Source organism: Staurois parvus, unplaced genomic scaffold, assembly GCF_062004578.1.
Source record: "Staurois parvus isolate SC_StPar_1 unplaced genomic scaffold, SC_StPar_1.0 ptg000488l, whole genome shotgun sequence".
Lineage (NCBI taxonomy): Eukaryota > Metazoa > Chordata > Amphibia > Anura > Ranidae > Staurois > Staurois parvus.
Window position 1 is genome coordinate 2,211,029 of NW_028318284.1, and position 24,558 is coordinate 2,235,586.

At 43.5% G+C, this 24,558-nt stretch overlaps 1 protein-coding gene across 7 annotated transcripts in view; it reads right to left on the reverse strand.

Annotated features, from left to right (window-relative positions):
- Positions 1 to 24,558, reverse strand: part of LOC149452212 (zinc finger CCCH domain-containing protein 11A-like) — a 334,496-nt gene that overhangs the window by 111,871 nt on the left and 198,067 nt on the right. For all 7 annotated transcript variants that reach the window (XM_089689656.1, XM_089689657.1, XM_089689655.1 and 4 more), the window contains one exon: positions 9,132 to 9,197. In XM_089689656.1, coding sequence (XP_089545782.1) covers positions 9,132 to 9,197 — 66 coding nt within the window. The remainder of the gene's footprint in view (positions 1 to 9,131; positions 9,198 to 24,558) is intronic.

The window sequence follows — 24,558 nt, forward strand, 5'->3', positions numbered from 1 at the left end:
TCTGATAGATGGTGTCTGGATTCAGAAAGTGCAGGCTGACTGGGCCACAGAGACCAAGGGAATGGCACAGTCGGGAAGCCAGGGGTCAGCTAGAGTCTGGGCATCCCCGGTAGTCTCGGTCCTCAGGCAGGACACAATGACCAGGCGTTCTGAGGGCCTTAAAAAACTGAACGCCAGCCCTGTGGTTGTGGCCTACCCCATGCCAAGGAGCCATGAGGACATGGAGCATCCGGAGGGTTGCCGCTGTTTCACCATTATGGACCTGAGCAAGGGGTATGGGCCACCTTCTCTAACCCAGCAGGCTCAGGAGGAGCCAGCCTTCGCTACCCCATGTGGCTTGCCTGAATCCACGGGAAAGCTAGTTGGGGTTGAGAACGCACCGGCCGCCTCTCCAGCGGTCAGGAATGGCCTGCAATGCAGAGCAGGACAAGGTGCAGTTGCCAACTTTGGGGGCCTTGCGGGGTTCGGCCCTGTCTGGGAAGAGCAACTTGGGCTCCTGTCACTAGTCAGGAACCAACCGCCCATGCCTAGTCTGATAGTGGAGAAGGGTAACTGTCAGAGGGGCATGTCAGTGGTACAGTTTGGGAACACACCGGTAAGAAGAGACCCCCAGAGGTCTGGGCATGGGGAGACTGAGGCGGTTGTGGCCTGGTCTGCTCCCCAGGCCAAAAGGCAGATGACGTCAGTCGTGGGTGCAGCTGGCTATGGTAAGAAACCTGGATGCGACGATCATGGCTCAGCTGGACCTGTGACTGACCTAGCAGACAGGAAACTGGAGGACCTGGTGTCCTGGATGCTAGCAGGTAACGAGGACTGTCCATCTTGGATGAAGGTACCTCTGGACACCACTGGGAGGTGAGGTCCAGAATTCGCCTGTCCGGTTCCGATGCACACAGGCGCTACTACCTTCAGGCCAGATGTAGTCCTGGGCCTGAGGAAGAAGATAGGAGAGGGAAATCTCCTTCTTTACCTCGACAAGAAAATACATATTAATATGTTAGCAAATGACACCCCTGAGCCGAAGTGTTTTGTGAACAGGTGGGCACCCCGGCAGTTGCCAAGGTATTCGGATAGCACAGTCGACTGGTACCCACCCGTGACCACTCACTTGGTCGGCCCAGCAGTGTTGCTGGGGAGAACGGCTTCCTTTTCAGACAGAATTCGGTTCTCCCGCAGTGCAGCGGTACCAGGTTGACCCAAGAGGAACCTCTGGACAGAGGTCAGTTGCGTCAGGAGGGGACTTGTAGTCCCCTCCCTTGCAATTACCTGAGGGGGAGGTGTAGCAATCTTGCGCTCAGATATGGACACAGTGCCACCATTTTGTCAAGGTACATCCAATTTGATAAGAGCATACATTTCTCCCTCAATCCTTCATTCCCTACCCCCTCCCTTCCTGAGAGGCACAGGGACAGATGTGTGTGTGTTAAAAGAGTCACTGGCAGGCTGGAACAGCAGGGGGCCCAGAACTACAAAGCCCCCCATAGAGACAGCAGACTCTCTGTCCCAAAGCCCGTGTAAACTCGCACCTCCTAACCAAGATAAGGCAGCTGTTCCCAGGACTTGAAAGAAATTGGAACCTCATAAACTCTACCAGTCAGGTGACAGAACTTAAATGCACATTCCTCAGGTCAGCTGTCACCTATGTTTCATATCATGGATTATGAAGCTCTTGGTTTTAATTCAGAGTCCGCCCGACATCCCTCCTTAAACAAAGATTGGCCAGTTACTCAGAGCCACCCCCCTTGCTGGGGGACTTTAAAAAAACACAGGCTGTAGGCCTAAAGTAAGCTTAACACATCTCCCAATTGTAACATCGTAACAGCAGGAGATCAAAGACATTTCGCTCTGCAACTTGGATCTGCTTACCTTAAGGCTGAACATGGCAAGTAACTTTTTAACTTCTCCCTGTTATCTCCTTGCTGTGCTGTTTCCTATATATATATATATATATATATATATATATATATATATATATATATATATATATATATATATATCTTAGTTACATCTTTTTTGTAAATATTTTATTGCACCTGTTTGACTCTTTTAGCAATAAATCTTCCTTTCTGAAAGTGTTAAACTGTTTCTAAAGCGCTTAATTGCAATTTACGAATTCCTGCCTTTTGAAGAGACGCTACTGTGTTTGTTTAATCCTCTGCCCAATCGGCCTGCGGTGACCGTATTGGACAGTCAACTTTTCAACCATTACAATGTGTATTGGATAAAGAGAGTTTCCCCTTTCTCTGTACAAAAAGGGGTGGTGGCAGTGAAGGGTTAGTTGCGTAATTAACCCGACCCAGTAACAAGCGCATTCAGGCTGCCGGTGCGTCGATTGCATTCCATTAGCTGGACAATCGATGTGCAGGGCGCAGCTGAGTGTGGCATTGTTACGTACGTCACCTAGCAGTTTTAGTTCGGCAGGTCCTTTGGTCACGAGTTTGGTGAGAAGGTCTGGGGTCTGACGCCGTGGGCGTGACGTATTGTTGGTCACGGTCGTGAGATTGTCGCATGTTGGTGGCGGCAATCGTGCGATCGTGACACAGGAGCAGTGGAGGAAAAATCTGCCCTGGATGATATGCTTAGTCTAACCTGAATGGAGTCCAGAGAATTACCAGAACATCTGATGCCAGTGACTTGGTCATGGTCACAAACAGCAGTAGGGTAACTTGTTGTTGAACCTAGAGGCCAGGATACGGAGGATGTAGGGCTGAAAAAGCCATTACCCTTGGTCTAGGCTGTGAACATTGAGGAAATCCACCTGCTAACGGTCTACTCCCAGGATGTGAATAGCAGAGATTATGGAACAGTGGTTCTCCATGCAGGAGGGAATCAGATTTACTGGGGCTGAATGACTGATATAGGACACTGTCGGATTGCAAGCTGATCAGGTGCCCCTGAAGAAAGTGGGTCCAGTGATGCAGAGACAGTGATATTGCTTCCCTTGGAGACCAGGTTCCTTAAACTGTGAGAGACTGGAACAGTGGGAACGCTGCTCCCTAGCCTGTAAGGCCGGCCTCTGTTGTTATCACTCTACAGAAGGAATGACTTTCTCATTTCCAAAGTTAGGTTTGAAATCCGCCATACTAGAGAGTTCTTTGCATGACTGGAAAATCAACAGGAGAGTATTTGTTCCAAGCCAACAGAATGCTGTGCTGAAGAGGCATTAAGTGAAACAGAGCATAAGGAACAGCCTTGAATAATCGAAGGGAAGGCTTGAAAGCATACTTTTGAAAGCTGATTACCCAGCTGAAGCACTGAAGAATCCGGAAAGTTGCTTGGATGTTTGCAGATAGTTGTGAGGAAGATGGGCCCTTCAGAATAAGATCGCATAGGTACCTTGTGACCTGAATGCTCCAAGTTCTTAGAGTGTGCTGGGATCTTTGTGAATACTCTTAGGTCAGAGGATAGGCTGAATGTGAAAAATTAAAAAGGTTTGTCTCCTACTACACAGTACAGAAAGCACGGATAAGGTGGGTAAATTGGTTTGTGTAAGTAGTCATCTTGAATGTCTATTGATACAAGAAAAAAAGGTCCCTACACAGCCGTCATCAGTCAATAAGTCATATTTTTTAGTAAGAAAAAATTTATGAATACTGATTCAGGTTACATCAGTCTTCATCAATTTGTACGTCCCTCTTTAACCCAGCTGAATTTAGTTTACATCAGTTTGCACATCTGTCTTTAGTACCGTTCACTTTACATTAGTTTGCAATATTTGTCCTCAATTCAGTTCAGTTTACATCTGTTCATGTCTACAAAAACAGAAAAGGACACAGACCTTTACATTTTTTTTCTGCGGACACAAACTGACTAAAATGTAAGTGGATATAAACATGCCTTTATTTACATGCGCCTGCCCATAGACATAAATTGTGGTTCAGTATGGGTCTGTCTGAAAAACCTGACAGATGGATCCAGACTGAAGACGTGTTCGAAAGGTCCCATATTCCTCCTGTCTCTTAAAGGCAATCAGTGACCTTGCAGATTCCATGCAAAACATTGGAACACGAAGGTACTTATTTAGGGATTTTATATTCAGAATTAGGCATATACAGTACCTCCACTAGTTTTTGGTACATAACCAGGTTTGAATAAAGTCCTGTGAACCTGTCAGAGGGACAGGAACGACCACTCCCTGGTACAAAGTATGATTCAGGGAACCAAATTTGACCATCTCTGGGCAGATGTTGGCTGATATGAGAGAAGGAAACATTGAGAGGGTAGTTGTTGTAACTACAGTGGGGAAAATAATTACTTTATCCCCTGCAGATTTTGTAAGTTTGCCCACTTACAAAGAAATGAATGGTCTATAACTTTTATCATAGGTGTATTTTAAATGAGACACAGAATATCAAGTACAAATCTTGAAAAAAAACACATGGCACAAATGTTAGAAATTGAGTTGCAGTTCAGTGAGTAAAATATTTGCTGCCCAAGCAAAACATGGCATGGTAGAGAAACCTTTGTTGGCAAGCACAGAGGTAAGACGTTTCTTGCAGTTGGTTACCAGGTTTGCACACATTTCAGGGGGGATTGTGACCCACTCTTCTTAACAAATCTTCTCTAAATCCTTAAGGTTTCTTGGCTGTTGCTTGGAAACTCTGGAGTTTCAGCTCCCCCCATACATTTTCTATAGGATTAAAGTCAGGAGACTGGCTAGGCCACTCCCATGACCTCAACATGCTTCTTCTTGAGCCACTCCTTTGTTGCCAGTCCTTTGGCCCCTCAATGTGGCAAAGTCAGCCTGTACTTTTAGCAGAGAAACAGCCACACAGCATAAGGTTTCCACCTCTGTGCCTGACTGTAGGGATGGTGTTCTTAGGGTCATAGTCAGCATTTTTCTTCCTCCAAACAATTTTGGTCTCCTCTGACCACAGCACTTTCTCCCAATCCTTCTCTGAACCGTTTAGATGGTGACTGGCAAACTTCAGACGGGCCTGTACATGTGTCTTCTTGAGGAGGGGGACCTTTCGGGCGCTGCAAGATTTCAATCTTTGGCAGCATATTGTGCTACCAATGTTTTTTTTTTGGTGAATGTGGTCCCAACTGTCTTGAGATAATTCACACGCTCCTCCCGTGTGTAGCTCTGGGCTGATCCCTTGCTTTTCTCATGATCATCTTTACCCCATGAGGCGAAATCTTGCATGGAGTTCCAGACTGAGGGCAATTGATGGTTATTTTGTATTTCTTCCATTTGCGAATAATAGCTCCAATAGTTGTCTCCTTCTCACCAAGCTTCTTGCTGATGGTCTTGTAGCCCATTCCAGCCTTGTGCAGGTCTACAATCTTGTCCCTGATATCCTTTGACAGCTCTTTGGTCTTTGCCCATAATGGTGAGGTTTGAATGGAAGAAAGATTCTGAGACAGGTGCCTTTTATACAAATAACGAGTTGTCATTAGGAGCACCTTCTTAAATTGACAGAACTAATCTGTCTACCACATGAGCACATAGCCAGTCTGCGGGAGCCAGAATTATTGTTGGTTGGTAAGTGTTAGGGATCCAGGTATGACCAGAAATGCGTGGACTGACACAGGGAAACGCAGGCTTTAGAAATGAAATAATAATAGAATTTATTAAGAGCCGCAACAAAATAAACAAACGCAGTGCAAACGAAACCAAACCTTAAACTAATATAAATAAGAACAAGTGTCGTCAGGGCTGGAGAGGTGGAGTGGTCAGGCAGGCCGGGTCAGGAACAATCGGGCAGACAAGGTACAACAGGAGCAGGCAGGAGAAGGGTCAGGAGTAGCCGGGGTCGGTGCAGGCAGAGTTCTAGCAGAGTCCAGATCAGGCAGAAATATCAGGCAGGAATATCAGACAGGATGCAGGTACAGGGGCTCATGGGAACAATCACCAAGGCACTGATTGCAGGCCCGGTCCTGCTTAAATAGACCTCCTGCAATCAGCCTCAGGTGATGGCTTGATTGCAGGAGTTAGACCCTGGCTGATGAAAGCACCCTCTGGTAGGAGCTGGTACTGCAGCCCACAGAGCAAGTGAGCCACAGCACCACCAGTGGTGAGACCATTCCTGACAGTAAGGGATCAAATACTTATTCTACTCACTGAACTGCAACTCAATTTATAACAGTTGTATCGTGTTTTTTCTGGATTTTTGGTTGATATTCTGTCTCTATTATTTAAAATACACCTATGATAAAAATTACAGACCCTTCATTTCTTTGTAGGTGCGCAAACATACAAAATCTGCAGGGGATCAAATAATTATTTTCGCCACTGTATCCTGTACCCGTTTCACACCACTAACTGAACGCACAGGTGTGGGATATCTGTGACCCAGAAAGAGGAAAACTGCAAAAGTCATAACCACCCACTCTTAAGAGTGAGGGTACTCCCTTCATTGTCAAGTGGGCTTTACAGTAGACTTGTTGGGGTTTGTGTTCCATGTATCACGCTAACAGGAAGGGCCAAGATTTGGCTTAGGAGATAAAGTCTGAGGAAAGCAGCAGGGTGCTCTTCAAGCGGATGGAACAAGGACCCCTGAGACAGAAGGTCCGGCCTGTTTGTAAGAGGCTAGGGTTCTTCTACTATAAGTTGGGAATGTCTGTGTACTAGGTTCTCCTGGGCCAGGTTGGTGAAGTGAGAACCACCAGTTTCTTCTCTTGCTCTATTTTGCGGGCAGTCAAGGCAGAATTCGCACTAAAGGAAAGGCATACATGACTTAGAGTAAGGTCCAGGGAAACATCAGAGCATCCAATGCTGATGCTAAAGGATCCTTGGTCATGGCTACAAACAGGGATAACTCGCTGTTATACCTGGAGGCCAAGATGTCCACATCTGGAGTTCCCCATTTATGAAAAATGAGAAAAGATGTCGGGATGGGGGGACCATTCTCTTTGGTCCAGGCAGACACGACTGAGGAAATCCATCTTATAGGGGGACACCTGAAGACATCAGTATCTGATGAAATGTGAAGGGGCATGGCCTAACATGGTGATTTCATCATGTACAGCGGAGTGTACCGATACATGCTGGATGCCGATCGAAATGTTCGTAAAGCGCTTTGAATCTTTTATTATGTGAGTGCAATTGCATGTTTAATTAACATTGTTTTAATGCTTTTACACTATTTGTGGACATATTTTGTATTTTATACAGTTGCAAGAAAAAGTATGTGAACCCCTTGGGATTACGTGGAGTTTTGCATGAATTGAGCATAAAATGTGCTCTGAACGTCATCTAAGTCACAACAATAGAAGAACACAGTCTGCTGAACATAATACTACACAAACATTAGATGTTGCCATGGTTTAATTGCACAGAACATGTAAACATTCACAGTGCAGGGAGGAAAAAGTATGTGAGGCCCTAGCTTAATGACTTCTCCCACAGCACACCAACATCAAAACCTCATCCCCACTGTAAAACATGGCGGAGGGAGCATCATGGTTTGGGGCTGCTTTGCTGCCTCAGGGCCTTGACGGATTGTTGTCATTGATGGGAAAATGAATTCCAGAGTTTATCAAGACATTTTGCAGGAAAACGTACGAACATCTGTCCGCCAACTGAAGCTCCGCAGAGGATGGGTGATGCAACAGGACAATGACCCAAAGCATACAAGTAATTCAACAAAACAATGGCTGCAACAGCACAGAATACGCCTTCTGGAGTGGCCCAGTCAGAGTCCTGACCTCAACCCGATTGAAATGCTGTGGCATGACCTTAAGAGAGCGATTCACACCAGACATCCCAAGAATATTGCTACACAAACAGTTTTGTGAAGAGGAGTGGTCCAAAATTACTCCAGATCGTTGTGCAGGTCTGATCTGCAACTACAGGAAATGTTTGGTTGAGGTTATTGCTGCCAAAGGAGGGTCAACCAGTTATTAAGTCCAAAGGTTCACATACTTTTTCCTCCCTGCACTGTGAATGTTTACATGTTATGTGCAATTAAACCATGGCAACATTTAATGTTTGTGTAGTATTATGTTCAGCAGACTGTGTTCTTCTATTGTTGTGACTTAGATGACGTTCAGAGCACATTTTATGCCCAATTCATGCAAAACTCCACGTAATCCCAAGGGGTTCACATACTTTTTCTTGCAACTGTATACAAGCATCCTGCTACTACTTTGTGATGAAGTGCTGGATACTCTGGGTACAGTGAAGAAGCAGTCCCATTTGAGGTATATACACATGCTCACTATGACCACTCAACTGTAGAGGGTTGAGGTGTTTTGGTAAGAGTTTTTTTCATTTGAGCACAGTGGAGCGGCGGAAGATGATGGAATAGTGCATGTTAATGAGAGTTTTCCACCATTATTGCATATTTCTTCGCACTGGAGTCTTTGTATTAGGAGGTTCACATCATTATTGCATAAAATACTTTTTTCATCTGTTGGGAGTTTCTTTTGCAATTAATGTAAAAATATGTGAATTTTGATACACCTTTATTGTATTTTCATGTTTTTATGTGTGTCATAACATTATTTGAGATATTGGGTACATATGAATTTTTAATTTTATAGCAGGTGGGATTTAGCTCTGTCGTTAGTTGAATTTTTGAAGTTTAGGTTTGTGGTACCAAATATAATATATAGGTATTAAAGAGTGTGATCTTTTCTCTCTCTCTCTCTCTCTCTCTCTCTCTCTATATATATATATTAAGCTTGCAGAAAATTCTGCTTTGGTCAGATAGATCGCTTGTCCATAGGGAGTGTGTCCAGAAAAGATTTGCCAGTGTCTATTCGTCTGAAGGTACCTGCCTATAACCCAAAGGTCTATGAATAACCAGCCTGTGTCCTTTACTGTACAATTAAGATAAAGCAGTAATCAGGAAGGGGGAGGGCAATGCCAGTGGAGAGGTTTCCTCTGGAAGTTTCATTGCTTTTTACTTATGCCTGTTAAAACGTGTGAATATTATACACTAATGATGAGAGTTTGGAGTGTATCTCCTTAAAACTCACATGGGAAAAAATAGATTACAAATCAGATAAAGTCCACAGCATTAGAATATTTTTATTAGAACATTGTATACCATTTCCTTTATTACTGAGGCAAGCATGCAAAACATTTGCATTCTGTTCAAATGCTGATCTCTGTAAACACTGTCAGAGTTACTAGAGAAAATTTAAACGCTCATTTCCATTTTGACTAAAAGTTTTCAAATTACCTGTTTCTGTACTGTTTTGTTCATTTGGCAATCCCAGTCGATCCTTCAAAAGTCTTGGAGCCTGAACTGAAAAAGACAAGAATGTTTCACTGCTATGTATCAGCAACCTCTGCTTTTGGCTACTTCTGCCCCTGCTAATGTTCTCCATGAATGCATTTATAGAAATATAGCTTCAATGTTAACATGAACAAACAGCAACTACTTCATAAAAAAGTGATGACATACTAGAAGGAATGGATATTAAAATGTCTAATCAACAATACATTTGTATAGAAGGAAAGAAAGGCAAAAAATGGCATCTACTGCAATGCCAATATTAAAACAAATACAGTTTTTTAATGTTGTTCCTGAGTGTATAGTACTTCGCACTTTTTTTTAGCTGGTTTTGGCAGCAGTGGAAGTTTCTTCATCCTTTCTCAGTTATGGTATGCTGATATTTGTCGAATATAAAAAAAGGAATTTTTTAGCGAACCATAAAATCCTTCTGTTCAGTAGTTAATTGAGGGATATAATAAAGTTTCACGCCATTCCATGAGCGTGCGCAATTTTAAAGAGTGACATGTTGGGTACCTATTTACTCGCTGTAACATCATACTCTTTCAAGTTTTACAAAAAATTGGTATATATTGTTTTTTTTAATCAAAGTGTATTTTTTCCAAAAAATATATATTCATTTTTAAAACTGTGCATTTCGGTTTCGGTTTTCTAGCCAAGTGCATTTTGAATGCACCACTACACAGAGTTCCAAAACTTTAATGATACATGCACACAAATAGACAAATACGCCTAGTGTAAAAAAAAAATAAAACAAAAACAAAACTGCATTTTACAGAAGCTGGCGAGTTGCAGGCGGGATGTACAGCCTGTCAGAAATGAATGGCTGTACTCCCTTGCACTGTAAATTCTGATGCATTCATTGCATTGGCATTTACCTGTCCACATCCAGTGCCACACTTCTAAATTTGGAAAAACATGTTGTATGTAAATGCATAGGAAAACCCATATGCAATGAAGTATTGCAGTTTACATGAATGCAGGGGTGTACATCTATTCACTTCTATGATCGGCAGTAAGCCCCACCAGGGGCTCCCAAAACCCGGGAAAATGCGTGTTTTTTTGTATCCTAACATTGGTCACAGGTCTGATAACTTCACATGGGCAAATCACTAATGAACTACTGTAAATATTATTTCAGAGAGTACAAAATATCTTTGTGGCTCAGCTCAGCAATCAATAGGGGACATAGCAGACCACAAGGATGTGCAAAAGCAGTCCCAAACAACGACGGTCACACCTTACAGGCCACTGACAGTGGCATTATGTCCAGTTGATTACACAAATGCTTGCAAGATCTTTCTGCCAAAGGTGGCCTTAACTAAAATGTACTATACCAACCTAAGGGAACTGGATATGTGAACTGAGAAAAGGGATGAACCTGACCCAACCCCTTGGAAGAATACGCCTGAGAGACTGAAAGAAGTCCTACTTAAGACATTTATGTAAGCTTTGGCTGGTTTCCTGTGCAGGGGGAATTGCAGGATCTTAGGGAGAAAGCCTTCTGCTTCTTTGTGTTCAGCTTGCTAAAAGCAGGGAGCATACCCAGTGCTCTACTGTGTAGCCTAATGAGAGAGAGAAAATACCTTTCAGGACGAAAGCAAGATTGAAGTATGAATAAGTTGCCTGCATCCTCTACTATATGATCAAGATAGAATATTGAACATTTACCTAGACCAGGAATCCCATTTAGAGTAGCATTCTTCAATTCAGACACAGGTGTTTATAATCCCCCAAGGGAGTTATAGTTTCCAAAAAAAAACCAAAACCAAAAAAAAAACAATCATATAGTCAAATTTGTACATATTTTTCTCATATTTGCTCCCTCTAAAAATATCTTCACTGCATTATTAATTTGGTCTTAACCTACTCTCAGCTTACACACTTAATACTAGTACACACGGGGCAAATATTGGCCAGTTCAATAGAAACCAGCCAACATTCGGCCTGTGTGTATACCCGCCTGTCTACCAAAAGCTGTCAAAGGCTGGCTTCTGTCAAACAGGCATGCTGGAAAACCAGTATCTGACCAGGGTTAAGCAGCTATGACAAAAGAGACCAACAGGGGCTCTTCTGTCATAAAAGCACTACCTGTAAGTCTTTTTTCTTTTCTTTTTTTTTAAGGTTCAATGAACTTTTTAATGCCATTTCTACAGCTGAGGGGGGAACTTACAATAGGTTTTCACATAGTCAAGATACACTTTCTTCTTGATTCTGCTGGCTGCACTTTCCTGTTTCAGGTGGCTCCCTTCTCTTGCAGTGTCCTATGAACCCACCATTTTATGCATCCTCTTGGGCCCAGACAACAGGGCAACATTATGGCACTGCATGTGCCAACATGTACATGCAGCCAGAGATGAGAACACACAGAAGATACTGCTCTGCTCCTCCTCCAAAGGAAAGAATTGACAGAGGGTTCCCAGGTGCTGTCTCAGGAGTTGCTCTCAATCACTTCTCTTGGAGAAGTAGCATAGGCATGTCCTGTGTGTGTAATCTGGGCTGCCTGTGCATGCCATCACAGGCACCATCCAGATGTCGGATATGTGTTACGAATGTTAGAGCATGCATGCATACTGACCCAGAGATTCATGAGATTTTGTCCCAAGGTTTGTGACCAGTGACGTTATGAATGCACGCTTCCCCACCTGTAAGATCGAGGAAGCAGCGCAGTCGAAGCAGGTGTATGCAGTTGCTAGATAGTCGAACAGTATCTTCTTCTGGACTTTCCAAAAGCAATCACGTACAGCAATGTGCCAATTTCACCTATACACGCGTTTCTGATTAATAACACAAGGCTTTAGTATTACTTAAAATTACAGACATATAAATCCCCACAAGCAGCTGTTCCATGGGAAAAATATTTTTGACTTATTGTTAAATCCTTTTCTTAGAATGCACTAACCACTTGAAGTTCAGGCCAACTTTGACATTGCATTTTTGTGCACACAAACACAATACAATACACAATTTCTAGTAAAATATAAAAGACGATGTTGCACCAATACATACCAAACATGTGAAGATTTAAAAGTTTGCATGCCCATGAAATTGCAGCAAACTAGAATAAAAATCTCCACAGACCTTCAAAAGCCTTTACAGGTTAGCAGTTTAGAGTTAAACACAAGCTCTGGTGCTAAAATTATTGTTCTCAATCTGACATTTGTGCCAGTACCTCATCTGTGTGGTGCAACTGTCTACATATGCGTGCAAGACCTATGTGCGTGTTTGCGTTTGTGTGCGAGTACGGACAGACAGGAGTGCTTTACATTTTTTTTTTTTAATTATTGTTGATTTTATTTTAATGTAGGTTTTGTATCACATTAAACTTGATTACTATCACAAGAGGAGAGCATTAGAGATTATTATCATGAAATTCTCCTCGCCTCCAGCTTCATTCATCATAGAGAAGAGGGAGGAACAAAAGTTCCTGCTTCTCCTCTGTGGGCAGCTGACCCAACCATTTGCAGTAGTCTCCAGGCTCCCTGATGGCACAGGACATCCCTAGAACTCAAAACAGTTGTGGGGACGGGGGGGTTGGGTTTTGAGATTATCGGATACCTTTCACCTTAAAGCTGGTTCTATAAAAAAAATTCAAAAAAATATGACACCAGATATATGGATGCAGCAACAGACATTATCCTAGTATAACCACTTCTGCTCCAGGACGCATATATACATATGCTTGACGGGAAGTGGTTAAAGCACACTGGATGAAGCTGGACAATGGCAAACAATAGGATTGCTCATTATAACCCCTTCTCTTCTTAGCCTGCCACGGTTTTGGATGGGTGCAATGAAAGGCCCACAGTAACCAACAGGTTAAGAGGCGGTTCGACAGAGGCACCTGAAGAACTTTACAACCAATGCCAGCATCAGCTGAGGCCTGAAAAATCACCTGGTAAAAAACTTAATGAATGTGTGAACAGGAGAAAGAGGGGCAACATTACAAATGCAAAAAACATATGCCTGATGCCAAAAAAGCCCCAGAAGCACCAACTGATATGATGGAGTGCACTTTGAAAGGGAAAGGAGGAACTTTTGCCCTCATGGTCATTGGTTTGAACGATGAGTTGTCAAATCCATCAAGTGAGAGTGGACCATGCAACAGGCTGTCCCCTATGGGAACTTTCAGAAGTCACAAACAAGGAGTCAAACTGCCAAAGGGAGCCTTTGCTGAGGAATAAAATTAAATAGTGTGTATCGCATCCACACAAGGGTGAGAAATCTCCTTAAAGTGGAAGTAAAGTCAATGTCCAAAAAGTTGCTGACATGCAGGGTATGTATGACAGAAGAGACCCTATTGGTCTCCTCTGCCATAAATGCATTCTCCTGCCTGTCACCTGTCATGTACACTGAGCCGCTCATGCATAGCTCAGTGAATGTTTACGGCCCCAATCCATGCCGCAGCAATGTGACTCCCATGGACATGCGCGGGAGTGATGTGCTCGTGCCCCAGGCCTATCGCAACGCCGAATGCACGGGACCCAGAAGGAAGACTGGGTGAAGATGGAAGAGGCGGGGGCTCTCCAGATTGATCCCACAGCAGCACTGGAGGGCACTGTTTAACAGGTAAGTATGTCATAATGTACTAATAAGCTATGCATACTAGCACATTATGGCATAATCCCCCTGGGGGCCCCAAAATAAAATTTGTTTCCTGCCAAAACGTGGCTGCTCCTGGATGCACTGGCAGTGTTTTTTTCTGCCTCTAAACTCCTCTAAAAGTTTGTGTGTTCATAGACAAATAGGTTAACTTGCAGGAGAGTTTAGAGGCCAGAAGAGGGGAAAAAAATAAATAAACTTCAGACGCCTCTAGAAGCAGCTGTAAAAATGTTCAATGTGCATGAAGCCTACAAGCTAAGGCAGTGACTGAACAGGATGGACTCCAACAGCAAGTAAACTGTGAAGGTTTTAGAAGGATTTAGCATTTTTAAAGTACCCCTGCTGAAGACCTTGGGGTGAACAGACTAAGGCTGCTAGAAGCTAAACAAGAGCGTACGCCACAATAAGGGTAGAAATGGTATTCTCAAGTTTTAGTGAGATCTTAGCAAGTGTCTCATCCTGCTCTAATTCCTCAGAAGCAGAGGGGGAACTTCATAATCTGCAACCTTCTCAGGCAGCATAGCAGTCACAAGAATAAAGCCAAAGAGCAACTCAGAAGAGACCAAAAAATCTCCTGCAATCTAAAGGCTCCAATAGAAATTCAATTCTGCTCATAAAGTCAGACATAGGGAAGAATACTCCTCTCTAGGTAAGTGTGCACCTAGATGGGGTGTATGCTTGAGGGAGAAGAGTCTCCAAAAGAAAGAGGATAAGACAAGGGCAGAGGTGAGAACAGAGTGTGGGGGTTCATTCAGAGAGAAAGTATTACTCCTCTTCACCCCCAGCCGCTAGCAGAGTCTGTGCTGGCGAGGCTCTTTTCCCCTTTGCACCTGTATCTATGATCTGCTGTGTGCAGTGCCATCTGTTCCCAACAGGCTACTCCTGACTTTTCACTGCTGCAGAGAAGGAAGGCTAAAAGTTTCTGTGCCAGACATTAAAGACCATTGGAACCAAGAAGTATCCAAGGATTGCTGTGCATGGAAAGGAAGAAATAAGCATGTGTATGACAGAAGAACAATTACATAGCAGCAGACGCTCAATCTGTAAGTCCATATAGATCCTGTGCAAGTGTGCTGTGCTCAGAAGGCTCCTGACAGCCACAATAGCAATATCAGGTTGTAAACCAGCACACGCTAGTGGAATCACAATAAAACTTTATATAAAAGCAGGTGTCATTCCTCGCTTGCATGGTTCAGTTCCGTCACAGCAAGGAAGGACAATCCGTTTTTAATCCTGTGTTAAAAAAAGGTGCATCGTGGTTCCACTAGTGTGTGCTGGTCTACGACTTCGTATGCACTGTAGGGCCGAGATTTTAAGGCTGTGCATGTGCAACAGCTGCCTTTGCAACGAACCTGCACCAGAATGGGTCTGAAAATAGTGTTGCAACAGACCCAACCGGGACAGGGTCTTTTGGAGGGGACTGCAGGCTAGCCACTTGCCTACTAACTATGGGCCCTGGCATTTGAAGGGACTCTATTCTTTGGGAGGTGTGTGGCTGGGGGACAATGGGGGGCTTTGGTGTACTTTGGATTAAAGTCCATGTCTCCCCGAAACACAGGCTCTGAGAACTGGAGCACCAGGATACAAATTTGGGGCCTCTGTGCCCAAACCAGAATTGACTGCTTCATCCCCCTCCTAGACTCAGAGCAGATGTTAATATAATCAACGCAAAGAACCTGATGCTTAGGTCTCCTGCAGAAATTTGTTTATTAAAATGTGATGTATTTACGGTTGTGTTTTTCTTCCATTGGTAATTAAGGTTATTGAGTCACCTATTGTTTATGTCTGTTGGGCTAATCCTCCTGGAGATTTCCTACATGATGGGATTCATTTGGTGTCAGCTTGACCTTGTTACCTAATCATTGTGGGATGTTTATTCCAATGTGTAATATTTGTTTTTATTGGTCATGTGGGGACTGCACCTATTTTTGAAGTGTATAAACACCTGTATTTCTGTTCAGTAAAGGAGCTCCTTTTTGCACTTAAGCTAGTGTCATCTAGTTCTTTGGTGCAATTCACAGCCATAATACCTTGTTTCTGTGTTCCAGCAGTGAGGAAGCAGTTCTCTGATGGAAGCACCCAGGTGGGGTGCCAGGCACTGCATCACAGGAGTCAATTTTAAAAACCTGGCATTTGAAAGGGTCATAGGCTGCATTTCAGAATAACTACCAGGGATGGGAGTGGCAGCACACTGGGACTGAAAAAGGGCATGAAGTCCATGACTTACCACAGCAAATATCTTCGAGACTAGAGCAGGATATTAACCTCTTGCCGACCGCGCATAGCCGAATGACGGCTTCACCGCGGCCGGCCAGTTCTGAGTGGACGTCATATGACGTCCTCCCAGAACGCGCTCTCCTGCGCGCCCCAGGGGGCGCGCACCTGGCGATCTCCGTGATCGCTGTGTCCTACGGACACAGCTGATCACGTGATGTGGTGAAAGGCCGATCCCACCGGCCTTTTACCACGTGATCAGCGGTGTCCAATGACACGCTGATCACAGGGAAATGCAAGTGCCGGTTCTCGGCTGCACTTTCCTCACGCTGTCAGATCGTGAGGAAAGTACTGCCGAGAACCGGCAGTTGTCAGAGCGGGGATCGGCACCGATCATCAGGGCACTGATGATCAGTGCCCTGATGATCGGTGCCCAGCAGTGACACCCGCAAGTTCCGCCCAGCAGTGCACCCACTAGCCCCGCCCACCCGTTCCCAGCAGTGCCCCCACCTGTGCCCAGCAGTGCCCCCACCTGTGCCCAGCAGTACACCCACCTGTGCCACTCTGCAGTGCCACCTACCTGTGCCCAGAAGTGCCACCTACATGTGCCCAGCAGTGCCACTCACATGTGCCCACCAGTGCCACCCACCTGTGCCCACCAGTGCCACCCACCAGTGCTGCCCAGCAGTGCTGCCAGTCAGTGCCACCAGTCAGTGCCCAGGGGTTGTGCCAGTCAGTGCCGCCAGTCAGTGCCCAGAAGTGATGCCAGTCAGTGCCGTCTATCAGTGCCCATCATCAGTGTCACCTATCAGTGCCGCCCATCAGTGCTGCATATCAGTGCCGCCTATCCGTGACCCCTAATTAGTGCTGTCTATCAGTGCCGCCTATCCGTGCCACCTCATTAGTACTGCCTATCAGTGCCCTTTAGTGCTGTCTATCAGTGCCCATCAGTGCCGCCTATCAGTGCCCATCAGTGCCGCCTCATCAACGCAAATCAGTGAAGGAGAAAAAATACCTGTTTGAAAAATTTTATAAAAGAAACAAATAAACTTTTTTTTTTTTTCAAATTTTTTGCACTTTTTTTAATTTATAGCGCAAAAAGTAAAGCGCCCAGTGGCGATTAAATACCACCAAAAGAAAGCTCTATTTGTGAGAAAAAAATGATCAAAATTTCATATGGGTACAATGTTGCATGACCGCGCAATTGTCAATCAAAGTGCGGGAGCGCTGAAAGCTGAAAATTGGCCTGGTAAGGAAGGGGGTACAAGTGCCTGGTAGGCAAGTGGTTAAAGGCAAGCCTCATCCTGGCTTTGCCTTCCACAATGAGAATGCCACAAGAAGGGTCCTAAGAGAAAGGGCTCCATCACAGATAGACCACAGCCCCATGGCCACAGTCAAGGTCCATACCCATATGCACCCTGCAGGTAACTCAATGTGATGCACTACGTGCCAAGGTGAGTGTGCGGTTACATAATTCAAAGTTAAAAATGATGCCATGGACCAACACATACTAATTGCCCTATCACCTGGTAAGAGGTCTACTGAACCCCGTGCAATGGATCCAACCCACCTAAAAAATAAAGAAAGTGAATGGTGCGATCCACATAGCTCATGGCTAATTAGCAGACAGCTGAGGCTAAGAAAAGCCTGACAGGAAATACCAGGCAGACCAAGAGGCTCATATAAAAAAAAAAAAACAGGCTTTATTACAGTCAAAAATACACAATTAAACATAGCAAAAAAATACCATCACACCATATAAAAAGTTAAAAATGACAACGTTGTCTAGTCAAAGCGGAGGGCTGTACAGCCAGCACACCACACAAACACCATACTCATCCACACAATCTGGATTGAACTAATGGTAATAGGCAAGGGGGACTAAAGTCCATGAATGTTCACCACTATGAGGCAATAGATCCGTGTCATAAATGCAACCTCAGCTATCCGGAGGTATGAGTGCTCTGTAGGTAGTCCTAGGTCCAATTGTGGGCATGTATATGAATAGAGTGAAGGTCTGGCATTTTTTGCTGGCTGATAGCTAAAAAGAATGGGAAGTCTGAATGGAGAGTAAAAAAGTTTTACTTTTGACTGCTAGTGCTTGTAGTGGGTTTATTTTCTTCCTTGGGTCTTGCTAAAAGCTTTTACTTTTTTAAATCACTTTTTCTGTCACTTTTTAAATGTTATTTTTTTCTTCTTCCTTTCCTGGCCTTCCTTTAGTCTGCTAATTAAGGGGAGGGGTTATTTGGTCACAGGTGATACAGGTACTATATAACTTGCTGTAGAGCTGACTCTGAGCTTGCCTGTATTTTGCTTGCTGGACCTTTGACCAAGTGGACATTTGATAAGTGGAGTTAAAAAACCAGAGTGGAAAACAGGAGATTATAATAGGAGTCTACTGACCTGTAAGTGACAACTGATATTTCCTATTAATATTGTAACTGGGATAATGTGTGTTAGCAGAGTAGAAGGTTTTGTGCAGTGCACAGTGTGCAGCATGTATGCCGCAATGGAGCAACAGCTCCAGGATGGATACCGCTGCAACAGATGTGAGCGAGTTGTGCTTCTGGAAACTCACGTTAGAGATCTGGAGGAGCAAGTTGCAATTCTGGGCAGAACCTACAACCTTGAAAGGGGTCTTCTGCTCTCTGAGAAGGTAGCTAATGGGATTGATGTGGAGGGCGGAGGGGCTAATCAGGATTATCAGGTAGGAAGATGGGTTACTGTAATGAGAGGGAGTGGTAGGGGCTCACAGAAAAGGAAGGCTGGACCTGGGTTTGTGCACCCAAACAGATTTGCCAATTTGGGTGAAGATGTGGGGGTGGCAGCCCTGGATGTCACTGCTATCACTATTAGCCGGGAGGGCTGACCCAGTGACCCAGCATGACCCAGTTGTCTTGGTCCATGTTAGAACCAATGACAGAATACATGGAAGGTGAAGGCTCCTTAAGAATCGATTTAAAGAACTAGGCTGCAAGTTGAAGGGAAGGACTTCCAAGGTGATATTCTCTGAAATATTACCTGTGCCATGCGCAACTCAAGAAAGACAGGGAGATTAGAGAACTCAGTGCATGGCTAAAGACCTGGTGTAAGAGGGAAGGATTCGGGTTTCTAGAGCACTGGGCTGAGTTTTCATTGGGATGCAACCTATATGTTAGAGATGGTTTGCACCTAAATGGAAGGGGGTCTGCTGTGCTGGAGGAAAGGTTTATGGGGAGGCTGGAGGAGTATTTAAACTAGGATTGAGGGGGGAGGGTGAATTCGATTATAATGGGGTAGACAGATCAAACAGGGGGCCAGTCCTTATTGGTGGGTGGAATGGGGAAAGATGGGGGGGAGGGCTATGGCAGATAAGAAGGTTCCCATGTTACAAACAACCAGTGGAATTTGTACAAAAAGAAAAAATATGCAAAATATGTGTGCACAAGGTGTCAATGAGTTAAAGTGTTCATCAATGCCAGAAGTCTGACAAGCAAAATAGATGAGCTGGAAGCTTTGGTGCATGAACAGAACTATGGAATAATTGGTATTGCTGAATCTTGGCTTCATTCTTCACATAACTGGGCCATTAATATTCCTGGCTGTGTTCTTTCAGAGAGACAGAATAATTAGGAAAGGCGGTGGTGTCTGTCTCTATGTGAGAAGTGATCTCAGAGCGAGTGTGAAAGAGGACCTAGTTGATGGAGAGTGTGATTAGGCTGAAGCATTATGGGTGGAACTACACGAGGGTGCGTACTACAAAGGTAATCATTGGAGTTTGTTATAGGCCTCCCAGTGTTAATGAGGAGGAGACTCCGCTCCTTCCACCGATCGAAAGGGCTGGTACAATCATAATAATGGGGGATTTTAACTACCTGGAAATTGACTAGGCTAATGGTATGGCAGGAACAGTTAAAGTGCAAAAATGTTTAAACCTACTACAGGACAATTTTATGGTACAGTTCATAGAGGCCCCAACTAGGAATGATGCTCTGCTGGACTTGGTAATCTCAAACCATGCACAGCTTAGTACGATTGTCCATATAAAAGAACATCTGGGTAGCAGTGACCATAACATAAAACACAGAGGAACAGAGGACATTTCCCATAGTGTAATACTGTTCTAATTACACATAAAATAATTCCAGAGTGTCACTCACATGATAGAAGCAGTAAAATAGTGATTTGCAATTCAAAACTCCCGCTCTGTAAAATGCCGGCAATGACGTCACTAGGCTCCGCCCCCACGTTACGCCACCAACCACGTGGCTTCGTCAGTGACACTCTGGAATTATTTTATGTGGAATTAAAACAGTATTACACTATGGGAGATGTCCTCTGTTGTTTTTATATATGGAGATAAGCTGAGAAGAGTCCCATTTTTATACTGTTACTGAAGGGGTGCCTGTCATCAGCTCTCTGCTGCCATCTAGAACATCATTGTGGAATTACCATGCTTGGTTGACCTGTATTAATTTATGGGTCCACAGTAGGAGGTGAGTGGCCATCCATATATATTTTTATGTGGAGGAACAATGAGTTAAAGTGGAGCACCGTGTTTTTTCAAACAGACTTTATTTATTCGGTGCACATCGTAGTGATTCTTCACCATTCAAGCACCTTATTTGATTTTCACCATTCAAGCACTTTATATGTACATTTATATTTCATATTTTGATTGAACTATCACGTTTGAATCTGTTTATGGACTATTATGTCTAATATGAGTTAGTGCAACACTATTTATGTATGTTTTATGCTTTAAGTGTGGGATCACCTTTTAAGTGTTATTGCAGCAGCTCTATTTTATTAGCTTATTCACTAGTTTGATAGCACACATTGTTTTTTATTTATTAAAAGTGACCGTAACATTATTTCATTTACTGTTAGCTGTAAACAGCAAGCACATACATGAAAAATTAAAACCGCTCAATTTCAAGAGAGCTAATTTTCCAAGGCTGAGAGCTGCTCTCCAAGACTTACACCTGGAGGGTATATTGGCATCAATGAATACAACACAGAAATGGGAGTTCTTCAAAAAGACTATGTGAACACACTGCCAAATATATTCCCATGGACAACAAGTTTAGAAGACTAAAAATCAAACCGATGTGGCTTAAGGCCAAAGTTACAAAAAAAAGCTATAGATAATAAGAAAAGAGCTTTTATTAAATATAAAAAGGAAGGAACACTATCATCGTTTAAACATTACAAAGAATATAACAGAATATGCAAAAAGGAAATAAAGGCCGCAAAAAATTTAAAACGAACGACAGATTGCAAAAGATAGCAGGACCAACCCCCAAAAACTCTTCAAATATATTAATAGTAAAAAGGAAGATGCACCATAGTTTAAGAGCAACAATCCCTGTCACCTTCATCCCATCAGGCTTACCATTATGGAACTCTACGAAGTGTAGCGCTAATGGGATCTCATCATCTTTCTTCCTAATGCTTCAGAGATGTTCCCTGATGCATACCCTTAGTTGTCTTTTGGTTTTCCCAATGCAGTATTTGTTACATGGACATTATAGCATGAAGATAAGGTGAGTGGTAAAACAGTTGATGAAATCTATGATGGAAAAACGCTTCACGCGGTCAGAGTTCATAAGCCAGTCACCCTTATCTACATATTTACAAATTTGAAAATGGCCACATGCATACATCCCTTTGAGTGGGGGCCCCCACTGTAACAAATACTGCATAGGGAAAACCAAAAGACAACTAAGAGTACGCACTGGGGAACATCTTCGAAGCATTAAGAAGAAAGATGATGAGAGCCCATGAGCGCTACACTTTGCAAAGTTCCATAATGGTAAGCCTGATGGGCTTTGATAGGTGGCACTGAAGAGCTGGCATGGATCAGGCTGTACTGATAGGCGGCACTGATGGGCACTGACTGAGAGCACTGATGTGCGGCACTGCAGGGCACTTTCCTACTAGGGCTCCCACCACCGAATACAGTAAAAAAAAAAGCTGTTAAATTGATCTTAACAGTTGCTTAATGTTTGAAAGCTTTAAAATGGAAGTAATAATTACCACTTTCCTGCAAAGATTTTTTTTTTTTTCTTTCTTTGAAAATTCTTTTCATTCATTTTTGCAATATATCAAAACATACATAACGCAGTTAAAACTCTTAAACAAAAAAAAACACTCCAACAAACAAAGTGCTTCAGCATAAAGTGGGCAATACAGCTCTTTAGATACAGGATTTGGAGCATATAATGGAGTTGCTAACCAATATACTCTGCAGTTACCAGCCGCCCAATATGCGGCTGCTATTAGGTATTCTTCAACAATGTTCATAGCATATAGGTTAAGCAAGAGTGTAATATTCACTTGGAGAACAATACATTTCTGCCTTTACATCAATTCAATTGTGACACAGAGTAATGAAACCTTCACTCAGGCGCTGTGGCTGTGCTGTTAACCCATATATCCCAGACTTTATCAAATTTAGCCAGAATACCTCTACTAGCATAGGTAGCCTTGTTTTGTTAATTAATGCTTTCCATGCCATATTGAGGAAGGTGTGGCCTTCTTCCATGACTATATGAGTTTTCTAGAATAGTACAACAGAAGTGTTAACAGTGTACGTATCACTTTTGTAGGGGCTAGGACATCTACCAAGCCCATAAGGCATATTTCAAGGGTTGGATGGATGCTGATCGTTGTTACGGATTGGATATAGCTTACTACTTTCAATCAGTATTGTTGTATGGCTGCAGAGTCCCAGAAAATGTGATGAAAATGAAGTCACGCAGTAGGACCTCTAAATCCCCAGTCGAACAATTAATGGCAGCTGCACCACATTGAGCCAGGTATGCATGCCGCAGCTGCAACTGGCAGAAAAAGTGGTAGTTCAGCAGATGATATCGAGATTTCAACACATCAAATTGTAAGAGTACACCATTTTTGACAATCCACACCAGGGAATTTCTAAAAATGTATAGAAATAAAGGCAGACATTTCATCTTAAGTTTATTTTCCCCATCAGGGACAGGGGTAGATTTGCCCAGGCCTGTAGTCTACATTTGAGAGTCTGAAGCATGGGGAAAACCACTCAGAGTCTTCAGAGGTAATACCGAAGATTTAGTCCAATTCACCTTCAGGCCAGAAAAGGTAGCAAATTTACTTAAGATAGATAAAAGCAGCCATAAAAGAGTGGTCAGAATCTTGTAAAAACAACCATATAATCAGCATAGAAATCCATTTTTTCCCTCCAAGCAGCCCACTTGAATATCCTGCACCTTGGATGAAGCTCTTAGGGTGACAGCCAGCGGTTATACCATTAAAGTGAAGAGGCCTGGGGACAATGGACTGCCTTGACGGGTGCCCCTATGTATTTGAAAAGGCTCCGAGACCAAACCATCAGCTGTTGTTGGGTGTCGGTATAATAATTGTATCCATTTTTGAAATATAGGACCAAATCCAAAAGTGGACAGTACTACCTGCATATATTGCCCATCAACTGAGTCAAAGGCTTTTTCTAGGTCTAAAAGAATACTTCCACTAGATACAGCCGGAGCAAGTTGAGTATGAGTAAATACTTGTCTTACATTAATATTAGTGGCTTTATTTGGTATGAAGCCAGTTTGATCAGGGTATGCTGAATACTGTAGTGTGGATCGGAGTCGAATGGCCATGATTTTGTAAGTATCTTAAAATCCAGGTCTATAAATAGGCCTATAAGAGGAGCACTCCACAGAATCTTTATCAGGCTTTGAAAGGAGTACCACATGGGCCTTGTAGAAGGAAGCAGGAAGAGATTTGGCTTTTAGACAGTCATGGTACAAAATAAGGAGCTTCTTGGGAAATATTTCTACATAGGGTTTGTACCACTCTATTAGTATTACATCTGTTCCAGGACTTTTACAATTCGGGAAGGAGCCTTTGGCATCAGACACCTCTTCATCCCTTAGTGGGGCTGCCATCAGGGCCATAACTTCAGTTGGAATGGTGGGGAGATGTAGTGGATCCAGCATCTCAATTAAATATGCCTGGTCATATGATGGAATATGCGAGTACAATTGCATATAGTATGCATCTAAGGCCTTGAGAAAATCTTCCCTGTTCGCAATCCTCTCACCAGAAGGAACAGTAAGACGGGAAATAACTTAATAAGTATGCATCTGTCGTGAGGAGTGCCAGTAATTTCCCATTTTTACCCCCTTTTTCAAAAATGTGTTCTGCTTGTCTACGGAGGGAGCCATGTGTCAGATTCTGATAGTGTAATGAGCGAACTGCAACTGAGCCAAAATCTCTGGATGGAGGAAGACGCATGTGCCTGAGCACAGGCTTGTTCCCTATCCTGAAGAATGGATGTATAATTATTATGGGTAGTACGTGCTACCCTAATGGCCCAAATATATTCCCCCCTAATGGTCTCCCTAAATGCATCCCATTCTGTGTGCACTGAAGCCTATCCTGCGTTAATCTGCCAGAAGGAGTCTATGTGGGGATGAAAAACCGACTCAGCCAGGGGATCCTTCACCCAAGATGCAAGAACCGCCTGGCCTATGTCCCCCTAACTGTAACGTAACCTGAAGTGTGATGTGGTCTGATAAACCCCCTGGGA